General features: G+C 37.6%; 1 protein-coding gene across 1 annotated transcript in view; it reads left to right on the top strand.

Annotated features, from left to right (window-relative positions):
• The window catches only part of LOC306876189 (receptor tyrosine-protein kinase erbB-4-like), a gene marked incomplete at its 3' end in the record, with an annotated part of 320461 nt that overhangs the window by 272894 nt on the left and 33651 nt on the right, over positions 1-13916 (top strand). The window contains exon 21 of the mRNA XM_079427188.1: positions 3965-4150. Coding sequence (XP_079283314.1) covers positions 3965-4150 — 186 coding nt within the window. The remainder of the gene's footprint in view (positions 1-3964; positions 4151-13916) is intronic.

The raw sequence follows: 13916 nt of genomic DNA, 5'->3' as shown, positions 1-13916 counted from the left end.
GTGGATAGTATGCACATTGGGACGCAGGGCTATGTGATTATGTGGCGCCGGCCTTAGAGGAAAGTGAAGCGAACGCGGAGAGAGAGAGCGAGTGTGTCCTAGAGAGAGAGAGAGAGAGAGAGAGAGAGAGAGTGTGTGATAAGGGTACAGCGAACCAGTGTTGCCAGGGTCGCGGTTTTCCTGCACAATTAGGCAATTTTGAAAATACAGTCGCGGGAAAAATTACAGAGCAGTGGGTTGCGTTTTTTTTTGGGCTACTTTTATAATGTACCGCCGCCGCACAAAGTGTATATATACACGTGATCGCAAAAGGAAGTTATTGCAAACACTCGATGGTGGTTTAAAGTGAGTTCTGAGTAAAAGTGTACTAGTAATCTCATAAATTGTCTTATGTAGCATGATGCTAATGTTAGCCTCTAATGCACCTGCAGAACAGGTCCAGTGCTTCTTCATAATGCATTTTATCATAACACTTCATGTAAGGTCGCAAGAAAATGTTTTGTTGTATTTATTTAGAAATACTTTTGATAATAGTTGGGTAAATGTGTACTGGGATTGAAGTGATGTGGCTTGATAAACGTTTTATTGCCAGTATAAAGACTGATAATGGCTGAATTAAAACAAAAGAATAATAAGGATTATGTCTCATACCTGGCGGAGATGTGAAAGATTATGTTTTCTTAAACTAGTGTGTCATGCATTTCTTTATTTCAACACATTTACAGGTAAATTCTAGTATTTTAAATTTGCGATTAATTGTGATTAATCACAGTTCATGACTGTGATTAACGCAATTAAATTTTTTAATCGATTGACAGCACTAATATATATATATACAGTGGGTACGGAAAGTATTCAGACCCCCTTAAATTTTTCACTCTTTGTTATATTGCAGCCATTTGCTAAAATCATTTAAGTTATTTTTTTTTCCTCATTAATGTACACAGATCACCCCATATTGACAGAAAAACCCAGAATTGTTGACATTTTTGAAGATTTATTAAAAAAGAAAAACTGAAATATTGCATGGTCCTAAGTATTCAGACCCTTTGCTGTGACACTCATATATTTAACTCAGGTGCTGTCCATTTCTTCGGATCATCCTTGAGATGGTTCTACACCTTCATTTGAGTCCAGCTGTGTTTGATTATACTGACTGGACTTGATTAGGAAAGCCACACACCTGTCTAAGACCTTACAGCTCTCAGTGCATGTCAGAGCAAATGAGAATCATGAGGTCAAAGGAACTGCCTGAAGAGCTCAGAGACAGAATTGCGGCAAGGCACAGATCTGGCCAAGGTTACAAAAAAATTTCTGCTGTACTTAAGGTTCCTAAGAGCACAGTGGCATCCATAATCCTTAAATGGATGACGTTTGGGACGACCAGAACCCTTCTTAGAGCTGGCCGTCCGGCCAAACTGAGCTATCGGGGGAGAAGAGCCTTGGTGAGAGAGGTAAAGAAGAACCCAAAGATCACTGTGGCTGAGCTCCAGAGATGCAGTCGGGAGATGGGAGAAAGCTGTAGAAAGTCAACCATCACTGCCGCCCTCCACCAGTCGGGGCTTTATGGCAGAGTGGCCCGACGGAAGCCTCTCCTCAGTGCAAGACACAAACAAACACGGGGACCACAAGACCACAAGATGGTGAGAAATCAGATTCTCTGGTCTGATGAGACCAAGATAGAACTTTTTGGCCTTAATTCTAAGCGGTATGTGTGGAGAAAACCAGGCACTGCTCATCACCTGTCCAATACAGTCCCAACAGTGAAGCATGGTGGTGGCAGCATCATGCTGTGGGGGTGTTTTTCAGCTGCAGGGACAGGACGACTGGTTGCAATAGAGGGAAAGATGAATGCGGCCAAGTACAGGGATATCCTGGACGAAAACCTTCTCCAGAGTGCTCAGGACCTCAGACTGGGCCGAAGGTTTACCTTCCAACAAGACAATGACCCTAAGCACACAGCTAAAATAACGAAGGGAAGGAGTGGCTTCACAACAACTCCGTGACTGTTCTTGAATGGCCCAGCCAGAGCCCTGACTTAAACCCAATTGAGCATCTCCGGAGAGACCTAAAAATGGCTGTCCACCAACGTTTACCATCCAACCTGACAGAACTGGAGAGGATCTGCAAGGAGGAATGGCAGAGGATCCCCAAATCCAGATGTGAAAAACTTGTTGCATCTTTCCCAAAAAGACTCATGGCTGTATTAGATCAAAAGGGTGCTTCTACTAAATACTGAGCAAAGGGTCTGAATACTTAGGACCATGTGATATTTCAGTTTTTCTTTTTTAATAAATCTCCAAAAATGTCAACAATTCTGGGTTTTTCTGTCAATATGGGATGCTGTGTGTACATTAATGAGGAAAAAAAATAACTTAAATGATTTTAGCAAATGGCTGCAATATAACAGAGTGAAAAATGTAAGGGGGTCTGAATACTTTCCGTACCCACTGTGTGTGTGTGTATAGATATATATAGATATATATATATATATATATATATATATATATATATATAGATATACATATACATACACAGGTCCTTTTCAAAAAATTAGCGTGGCATGGAGGCAATCAGCCTGTGGCACTGCTGAGGTGTTATGGAGGCCCAGGATGCTTCGATAGCGGCCTTAAGCTCATCCAGAGTGTTGGGTCTTGCGTCTCTCAACTTTCTCGTCACAATATCCCACAGATTCTCTATGGGGTTCAGGTCAGGAGAGTTGGCAGGCCAATTGAGCACAGTAATACCATGGTCAGTAAACCATTTACCAGTGGTTTTGGCACTGTGAGCAGGTGCCAGGTCGTGCTGAAAAATGAAATCTTCATCTCCATAAAGCTTTTCAGCAGATGGAAGCATGAAGTTCTCCAAAATCTCCTGATAGCTAGCTGCATTGACCCTGCCCTTGATAAAACAGTGGACCAACACCAGCATCACTGACTGTGGGTACTTGACACTAGACTTCAGGCATTTTGGCATTTCCCTCTCCCCAGTCTTCCTCCAGACTCTGGCACCTTGATTTCCGAATGACATGCAAAATTTGCTTTCATCCGAAAAAAGTACTTTGGACCACTGAGCAACAGTCCAGTGCTGCTTCTCTGTAGCCCAGGTCAGGCGCTTCTGCCGCTGTTTCTGGTTCAAAAGTGGCTTGACCTGGTTCAAAAGTGGCTTCACCTGTAGCCCATTTCCTGCACACGACTGTACACGGTGGCTCTGGATGTTTCTACTCCAGACTCAGTCCACTGCTTCCGCAGGTCCCCCAAGTTCTGGAATCGGTCCTTCTCCACAATCTTCCTCAGGGTCCGGTCACCTCTTCTCGTTGTGCTGCGTTTTCTGCCACACTTTTTCCTTCCCACAGACTTCCCACTGAGGTTCCTTGATACAGCACTCTGGGAACAGCCTATTCGTTCAGAAATTTATTTCTGTGTCTTACCCTCTTGCTTGAGGGTGTCAATGATGGCCTTCTGGACAGCAGTCAGGTCGGCAGTCTTACCCATGATTGCGGTTTTGAGTAATGAACCAGGCTGGGAGTTTTTAAAAGCCTCAGGAATCTTTTGCAGATGTTTAGAGTTAATTAGTTGATTCAGATGATTAGGTTAATAGCTCGTTTAGAGAACCTTTTCATGATATGCTAATTTTTTGAGATAGGAATTTTGGGTTTTCATGAGCTGTATGCCAAAATCATCAATATTAAAACAATAAAAGGCTTGAACTACTTCAGTTGTGTTGTAATGAATCTAAAATATATGAAAGTCTAATGTTTATCAGTACATTACAGAAAATAATGAACTTTATCACAATATGCAAATTTTTTGAAAAGGACCTGTATGTATATATACACATATATTATTCATTAAGAAAACTAGCTCATTGAATGTGTTTCATTGAAAGAAGTTTAAAATGTTTTATTTACATCCTGTGCAATCGATTGTTTCCTGTGCTCTGAGTTCCGTTTTGTTTCCTCCAGGAGGCTTTGATCATGGCCAGCATGGAGCATCCTCACCTGGTGCGGTTATTGGGTGTGTGTCTGAGCCCCACCATTCAGCTGGTCACTCAGCTCATGCCCCACGGCTGTCTGCTGGACTACGTGCATGAGCACAAAGACAACATCGGCTCTCAATTACTGCTCAACTGGTGTGTTCAGATCGCCAAGGTAAGACTTAACAATTGAACACAGCATTACTCGTGGAGACCACTCTTACAGTATGTATCTTATGTATTTGTGGCCTTTGATATGGCTCATGTTTTATCAAAAGCACTATTAATTTCTTTAGATGTGAGACTTAAAGTAGAAAGAAATTACCTACTGCATGTTTTTTTGTCTGCTGTGTGAACTTGCATTAAAACACTGTTCAGATGTTTGCTCGATCTCTTTTCCTCCCAGTCATGCAGCGAGCATCGTTTTGCCACATTTCTTTGATTTTGGACCCCCACCCCATCTGCTGTCTGTACCACTCTGTTTATCTTCCTCCCACACCAATGGTGGTCATATTTCCTTGTCTCTGTTTCTCCCAAACTAGGAGTGCATGTGAATGATCTCAGAGCAGCAGCACCTCAAAGGCTGCTGGGATAGATAAGCAGCGCACACGCACGCTCTGTCTGATCTGAGCTCCACATTGTAACTGGGAGCTTTGCTTTGTGTCACTCAAGAGGAAAAGTTCTGACACCTCTGAGATGCAGAACTGTACAGTATATCAGCTCTGTGTGGGGGGTTTGAAAAACAATGATTTAACACAACAGTAATAAAGTATTTCAGGAGTTATTGTTTACAAAACATTCTTAAAAGCAAAGAAAAAGGGCTCTTGAATGCGAATGCACCAGGTTATACAGGAGTTGCATCACAGCAGGTGGTAGTAGACATGACAGTTAAAGCGGAGACTGCTATTTACTTCAACTAAAACTTATAAACTGTTCGCAGCCTGAATGGTGTTTGATGACTTTACAAAGACAGAGATGAAAAAAGGGTACATACACTACCTTTTTAAAGTTTAGGGTCGGTAAGACTTTAAAAATATTTTTTAAAGAGGTCTCTTACGGTCATCAAGACTGCATCTGTATAATAAAAAAAATACATTAAAAACTATAATATTTTGAAATATTGTTACAATTTAAATGAACTGTTTTCTATTTAAATATATTTTAAAATGTAATTTATGTCTGATGGCAAAACTGAATTTTGAGCAGGCATTACTCCAGTCTTCAGTGTCACATGATCCTTCAGAAATCATCCAAGATGCTCATTTGTTTCTCAAGAAACATTTTGTGTGCTCCATAATATTTTTGTAGAAACACACAATTTTTGCAAGAAAGTAAATAAATGAAATAAATATAAGACCGTACTGTCACCTTTGATCAGTTTAATGTGTCCTGGCTCAATAAACGTATTAAATGGACCCCAGAATTTTGAACGGTAGTGTAAGCTTTATATATACAGGCTGCAGGTGAGCATAGCCATAAGTTTCAGATTAATTGCAAGTGTAATATTGCAGTTAAGACTCAGTATTACCAGTTATGTTGCTCAGCTTATTTTTGCTTATTACTTTATATCCATTGCACATCTAGTGGTGTTTCTGAATGAATCAGTGTCTTAAAACAAATCAGTCGAATGAATGCTTCAGTGACTCATAATCTTGTGTGATTTCTATATGAATCTGTATTTTTGAACAAATCGTTTGTGAATGATTTGCTCACTCAAGTACCACCTACTAGCGTTGTGATGTAACATGCAGAAAGTGTACTTTAAAATACTTTTCCTTATAAATACATATACATATTTTATCTAAAATAAGTTCACGTCAACCACTACTAGTGTGAGTTTAGCTTTGTACTGAACAGATGAATAGACAAAAGCTGGTGCTGCATACATTTAAATGTTCGATTCAGCTGTTTAGATGAATCTCATGCATTTAAATCATAGTTTTAGAAGGCTAGTTGGCATTCAGACATTTTGTTGCTGTACTCACATGACCACTCCACAGGCTTTCCAAATCAGCCGTATGGAATAAATATTTTAGGCACAATACTTTTGAGAAATGTTAACCTGAAGTGATACAATCGGAGATTATTATTTATGTATTAGACTCACCTCATAAGAGGCTTTTCTAAGAGCGGGCTATGATGTGGGAGTAAAATCAGACAGCGTCTGTCCTGTTCTTTTCAAGTTAATGGGTAAAACGAGCCAAGGCTTTAGAAATGTCACCTCATATACTCATAGTGTTAAATTACTAGCTTCAAAATAATAACTTAAACCGACCTTTCACTGCTGCATTATACAAAAATATGGAGGGATATTTTAGTGAGCCAGTTTCTTGGACATATACAGTATATTAAGCCTTATTGCATACAGTGATTGTTGATGCAGTTAATCTTTATCAGAGAAATAGGGCTTTAGTGTCTCTAAAACTGTTTGTTCTGCATACTATTTATTTTAATCCTTTGCACATTTGGCCAGTTGCTATACACACTATACACAACTCATTTTGAAACAAAAAGCATTTTTAACTTATGTTTTGTTGTGGTCCATACATTATTGATGAAGCAAAACCGTGGTATATACATTATTTACAAGTACCTTATTACAGACATAGAACATGTTGTTTTTGCAGTGCCATCTTCATGCAGCTCCTCTGACATATAAACCCATACTCAGGCACAATGCTTGTGAGCGTGTGTGTGTGTGTGTGTGTGTTTGTGTCTTAGGCCACCTATGAGGGGCTTCTTCTAATGAGGCCAGAGGAAAAGAAAAACCGCCAAACAAACAGTGAAAACAGACAATGAAAATGATCTCTTTCATTATCAGGTTTTGAGCATTGGACTTGAGAGATACTTGAATTTGTGGAGTTCTATGTATGGTAACAGGAATTGAAACAGTTGTTGGAGACAATGGCAAATTGTCCATTGTCCTCTTTATAAGTATATGTGTCCTTCCCCTTGCAGTGTACAAAGCAGTCTTCTTTATACGTACAATGCAAGCCACTGAAAAGAGCTTACAAACTTCAGGGCTCAACCATAATGATGTTGTCCAGTCAGGCCAGTACTTCACATTTTTACTTGCCCAGCAAACTTTTTGTCTGGCCCCACCAAACAAAGAATAGTAGATAATAGTTTAAGTCATAAAATGGATGTACAAGATTGATGAAAGTGAAATTTTCAGTGAAAACCCAGCACTAACTCGAACACTGGCTTGGAACTCTCTCTCACTGACCCTGGGTCAACAGGCCATTCTTATTGTTGAGCCCTGCAGAGAAATAACTACTGGAACCTGACAGCTACTGTTCTTCTGGAGAGGGTACTGTAATGTAGCACAAAGAAAGAGAGAAGAGGGAAAGAGGCAAAATAAAGTGCAAGAGTAGGACATGAAGAAAAATTAAAAGAAATTCAGAGCCATTCAGAGAGAGAGAGAGCAATTCAAAGGGTACTGGAAGACTACAAGCCTATTTTCCACGGTTTGTTTTACAGTGCCCAATAGGTTAATGGCAGCCAAAAAGTCAGAGAAAACACACTTTATGCAATAGATTATTGATGAAATAGTCAGGCATGAATGTAATTTTGCGGAGTAGATTAATAAATGAATAATGCAACAAGATGAGATTGGCCAGAGGTGCACTAAACCAGCATTTGCACTTCTTTATTTCCTTGACATTTCAACACGTGCTCTGTTAATGAATTGCACATTGTCATGTGGAACAGAATCAGTGTGATCAAGTATAAAAAATTGCTTCAGGAGCCAACACAAGCCTGACATGTGAAGGTTAAATTTTGATGCCCTGTGAGATCACCCGAGACTACCAGTAGTCTTGTTATTGGAGAAAAGTTTATAGGCACTGCATTGAAAAGCTGACCAGCAAAATAATACACTGCTCCTATCAGTCCTCAGTTAAAATGAAAGAGGCATACAATTTATTTTGAGTGAATTTTAGTGATTTAGATTTTTTACAGATACAAAATTTAAATTGTGAAATCATCACTACCATATATCATACAATATGTCATGTCATAAAAATGTTAGAAATAAAGAAAATATTTTTTACTTAATTTACTTAAATTTTCTTTACATATTATTGCAAATATTTTGTTCTTAAAAAATTACAAGCTGGAAATTACACAGCTGTAACAGTGTAATTGCTAGAAGACAATGGCATATAATGCAAAACATATATAAATCATTCTTTATATAATTCTTTATTGCACCTCCTGTTGGCAGCCTTTCCTTCAAGTAAAGATCATGTAGAGCAGTACAAAGCAGCAGCATCTCTCAAATTAACATTGTGGAGATGACAACCATCTGCAGCCATGCAAGACTGAAGTTTCCCTCAAATACTAATTGTGAGGCACTGTACCATAACATTCATGCAGTAATTACACATTTGGCCATTGTGTTTTGAATGTTTACCACTAGAGTCTGTATTTTCCGAGTGGCATTTAGGAAAGCAGCTGAGAGGTATAATTGTTAAGGAAACCGACTGTTACACACAAAAGGTGACAGCACAGGCAAACAACAGACAGACAGCATGAAACAGCAAAACGTTCACCGATGTCTGCAGACTCATTAAGGCTGCGTCCCATGAACTGATTTTTCAGGTGTAAAGCTTCATTTACATAGTCGTTCAGGAATCAGAGAGAGTCTTTGTGTGTGTCTGTGTCTGAGTTAATGGCCCTGCCGACTGTCCGTCAGTATCCAGCAAAGTATACTTCCTATGGAAAACTCCAAAGGGACAAACACACATCACAGTGGTTTCAAGTAATTAGAAGTTCAAATTTTGGTAACCAAAAGTGATGTCTGATTTGTTTACTTTTTAATTAGTCCATCTATTTCTACAAGTTTGACCCACTTTGGCTGAACATAATTATGATAAAACATGACAGTAAATTATACTGAAAGTACTTATATATACACTTTGGCAACTGCCACATGCGTTAAACAATGTATAGAAATGTGTTATGTAATAAATATAAAATACAGATATTTAAAGTCTTTAAAGATATTTTCTCATCTTATTTCTTGCCTCCTCAGAAAAAAAAAAAACTGTCTTGACATGGTTCAGCCAACAGAAAGAGAACTTTATATACTGGAAAGTGTACGTAAATACACTCTGGGTGGTTTGCAGTTAAATTTCGTTGCAGGTTACAGGGTTCTTATTAAGTTCAATGATTATACTGTTACCATCAGAGGGCAACAATTATGCCTTTTATCCTTTCATGGTTCATTTCATTCAAGGAAATCTTGGAATGATCCCATTCTTCGTGGCTGAAGCTAAGCCAATTGAATTTTCAATAGATGAAATTAAATAGAGGCATGATATTCAATGGTTAAGTTTAGATGACAATCGTGCTAATTATAAGCTACGGATTGACCGTAGAGTAAGACATCTAAAGATGTCTTGAAATTACACCTTTCCTGAACAATGTAACCTAATTAGTTAAATTAAACCCTGATTTAACATTGTGGATATGTCAGGCCGGTTGGCTCATACCACCTAGAGCTCTTCTGTTTGAATTGAACCTTTAAAGCATCCTCTGAGTGCTGCCAGCCCAAGACAAATAAACGCATGCAAAGCAATTTACTTTAAAGGCCATCCGTACAGATCTTTTCCAATATTCATATGAAATATATTTTGTCATTCTCCCACACACAGTCATGTGGGGCTGTTGAAATTTTAAAGAGGAGAGAGAGAGGAAGACAGCACAGGTCTCAGAGAACACGGTTTATTTCTCAGCTCAGTAGACCTGCAGACACTAGAGCGACTCGCCAGTGTTAGAGAGGAAGTTAAAGGGACACCAGCAGTTTAGCAGGGGCTTCACTTTCAATTATCTAGATATCAAAACCGCCTGTCTAACAGAGCAGCTTTAATTGCTTTGACCTTGGTGGATCTCTCGGTTGTTTGTGGTGGGAAAGAGGAGGCACAGGGAGCTGTCATTTGTCCCTTAATTTCTGTGAGTGTGAGACATGCAAACAGAAAACAGCTGCAACTTTCTAGAGAGCTGAACATTTGTTGAGTTTAATGATCAGCTAAGAAAGGAAGAACATTGTGTCTTGTTATTGTTGTGTTCTAAACACTAGTGAGTTGCCTACATAGACAGTATTTTAAGGCATAATAGGAGCACTCATTCCTAAATGTGTCAGAAACATTATCTTGCCTTGCACGAAACTTTTGCAGTCTGAGCTAACTTTGCATGTATTCTTAAGCAGGGTTATTATCATTAACTAAAACTATTAAAAACATTTTTGATTATTGAAATAAATTGAGGTATGAATAATAGATGAAAATATATGAACAAATTACTATATTTTTAATTTTCAATAAATGAACAACTGAAATAAGTGTAAAGTACTGATAGTACTAACTGGAAAGAAATAAAAATAAAAATGTAATTTAACTGAAATAAATATATATTAAATATTAAGTCTGACAAAAGCATAACAAATACATATAACAAAATTATCACAATAACTAAAACGAAAAATATGAAAATAAAAGTGAATTATAATAAAATAAATCAATAAAAAGTGCTCAAATTAATGCAAAATTAATCAATTATAGCACTGAATCTTATCAGATAATGCAATCCCAAGATGCACTGTGAAAAGCTTAGTGAAAGAGAAATATAATATCACGGATATATTTCATTCAGTATTATTATAAAATCATTGTATTATATATTATGTAAGATCAGGGTTGGGTAAATCACAATTTAAAGGAACACGTCACCCAAAAATGACAATTCTATCAGCATTTATAATTTCACAGACTTTCTTCTTAGGAGCATAAAATAAGATATTTTGAGAAATGTATTTGTGTTATTTGTCCATACATTAAAAGTATCTTTTGTGTTTCGGAGAAGAAAGAAAAGTCAGGTTTGGAATGACATGAAGGGGAGTAAAATGACAGAATTTGAATTGTTGGTTGAACTATCACTTTAAGAATTGGAACCTCTGGAATCGAATTGGCCGCACCTACTACAGGATGTTAAATTTGTATTGCATTGAAAGGAAGCGAAAATTACTCATAATTGCTTTTATCAGACTTAAAGAGCAATAGAAACAGGCAAGTCATTTGCAAATGCAAATCTAAACGTCTAATCTGAATATAAATGGTTTTCCTCATGCCGTTTCATCAAGGCCTCTGCAATTAGCTGGAGACGATAATGACTTGGATCGATTGTTGTGCTATTTCATCAGGTCAAGTTAGCCATATTTACCACGGGCAGCCATCTGTTATGCTCTAGCATGTACAGAAAGGATGACAAGCCATGTGGCTGCGTTCAGAGCATATCACGGACTGCTCACTGGCCGCTCGCACGCAGACAGACAGCTGGGAGCACAGATGCACATTTGGAGCAGAAATGTCTGGGAAAATACAAGAGCTTCCTGAATCTCTGACTGACACTTAGCGCTTGCCATTTGCTATTGAGGTTTTCCACCAGGCTACAGTTTCATAAGGGTTTTAATTAAATTTAAGTCAGTGCTTTGAGAGCTTATGGGTGGAAATAAACTGATATATGCACAGCCAATATGAGAGCCCTAGAGACGCCTGGACAAAGTTAATGATTAATAGACTGGAGCTTAAAGGAATGCAAAAAAAAAAAAAATCATTTACTCGCCATGTTGGTCCAACCTGTATTTTCCCTCTTCTGTGTAATAAAAATGGAGATCTTAGGCAGAATGTCTTAGCTGCTCTTTTCCATAAACAGAAGTATCATAATTGTTTCTATATTTAAAACTTAGAGCTAAAAATGTGTGTTGGGTGTTGTGTTTTTTTCTTTAGCATCATCTTCATTTAGCTCTGACACACAGTACCTGTCTGGCATGATCTAGCAACTTTGTCCCACGCTCTTTTGTTATTCTATTTTCTCAGTTTTTCTGGTGTGTACGTGTATCTAAGCCAGAAATTTGCTGTTAGAAGGAGGTTTTTGTTCTGGAACACAAAACACGCACACACTTGGCATAGCGCTTTAAGTTAAAGGAGCGTAAGAATGAATGTTGCTGTGCCGCCTCAAGCAAAATCACATTCCCCTTCTCTCATTTTTCTCATTTCTGAAGAAAATGCTTTTTGTTTGTTTGTTTTATTTTTCTTCCAGGCATGCGAACATCAGCAGATAGAGCCATCCATACGCAGAGGCCTTTATGGCCTTACAGATGAGTTTAGTATCACGTTGTTGAACAGTAAGAGAAACAAAAGCAGATATGCTGATAAACATTACTACAGAGAACTTGAACAGTCCTGAATAGGTGGTGACTGGTGTAATACTTTTATTCAGCAAGGATGAATCAAATTGATCAGAAGTAACCATTGAGACTTGTACACTGTTACAAAAAAAGTATTTAAAATAAATTATCCTTTTAACTTTCTATTCAGTAAATATTCTGTATTGTTCAACACTGATTAAAAAAAATGTTCCTTGAGCACAAAATATGAATATTAGAATGATTTCTAAAGGATCATGTGACACTGAAAATTTGAGTATTGGCTTTAAATAGAAAAATAATATTTTAAATGTATTTACTATTTTAAATGAAAAATAAATGAATGTAGAATAATTTCACAATAGTACTGTTTTACTGTATTTTTCATTAAATAAATGCAGCCTTGGTGTGCATTAAAGACTTAAAAACATCTTACTGACCCTAAACTTTCGCATTTTATTTTATTTTATTTTGAACTTTTATTTTATTTACTTTTGAACTGTATTATTTATTTATTTTTTATTAGATTTTATTTTAAACTTTTTATTTTATTTACTTTTGAATTATTTTTATTTTAGATATATTTGCATTTTTTTCACAAACCGAAAACATTAAATTAAATCAATAAGTTTATTATCGGTACGAAAAGTTACATAACACTTAAGTCAACAAAGCTGTGAGACATTATAAATATGATAGGACAAGCCATTGTAAAATACCCAATATTCATGCACCAATGGCATTTCATTACATTTCCCATAAGCCTTATGCTATGCCCTTATCATGGATGCCACAGAGGTTTACTCATTGTTGCAGTGGAGCCAGAGCAGCCTGAGAGGAAAGGCACGTACATCCTGAAAAAAAACACACACAAGCTCCCGGTGCCAAACACAACATGCAATATTGATTTGTGAGACCAGCTCCTAACAGACACTAGAGGACCGAGCTGGGTTTTGAGGAGCAGACAGGTGTGTATAATTTACTGTGGCCCGAGGAAGGCCAGACCTCACTCTGAATCTGTAAATAATTGTTCAGGCCAGGTCAGAGGCAATGAAGAACCAAAGAAAAAAAGAAGAGAAAAAGACTGGGCAGAAGCCAATGTTGTTAGAAGGGAGAGGAATAAGCTGACGTGTCAGTGAACTATCTGAGATCATATCGAGAGTAAATTAATCACCCAGTAAATGAGAGTTAAGCTCTTCTTTGTGCCCTGGTGTAATTCCACATAAAGCAAAGGACGACTGCATGACCTTTCAGCAGATGAATTCACACTGGTTTGATTTAAAGGATTGGTTCGCCAAAAAATGAAAATGTTGAATCATTTGCTCACCCTCGTGTTTCTTTCTTCTGTGGAACACAATGTGCTTTTCCATACAGATCTTGTAGAAAAGCTCCAAAAAGGATAAAGTAGTCTATATATCTATAGCATGCATGCATAAGTGAGATTTGAGGCCTGTCTGTAGGTACAGTATTCTTTCTCTGTGATTCATCTAATAATTCAGAATTCAGAATCCTTATTATGGAAAGTATAAACAGAGAGAGCTCTTTATGATGATGGTTACTATAGATTTAATATTGAATTATACCTGTCATTTGAGATCTATACTGTCATCAGTCTTTATTCTCACTCCCAGTGTGATTCCCCAGGAACATGTCTTTCTCCCACTGAATGGTTAATGTGTTGCCAGGCATCCGTTACAGCTTAAAGAGATGCATCCAGGCCAACAAATTGAGCAGT

The sequence above is a fragment of the Barbus barbus genome (genome assembly GCF_936440315.1).
Source record: "Barbus barbus genome assembly, chromosome: 10".
Classification (NCBI taxonomy): Eukaryota; Metazoa; Chordata; class Actinopteri; order Cypriniformes; family Cyprinidae; genus Barbus; species Barbus barbus.
The sequence above is the reverse complement of the archived record's forward strand: the minus strand, read 5'-3'. Positions and strand labels throughout refer to the sequence as shown.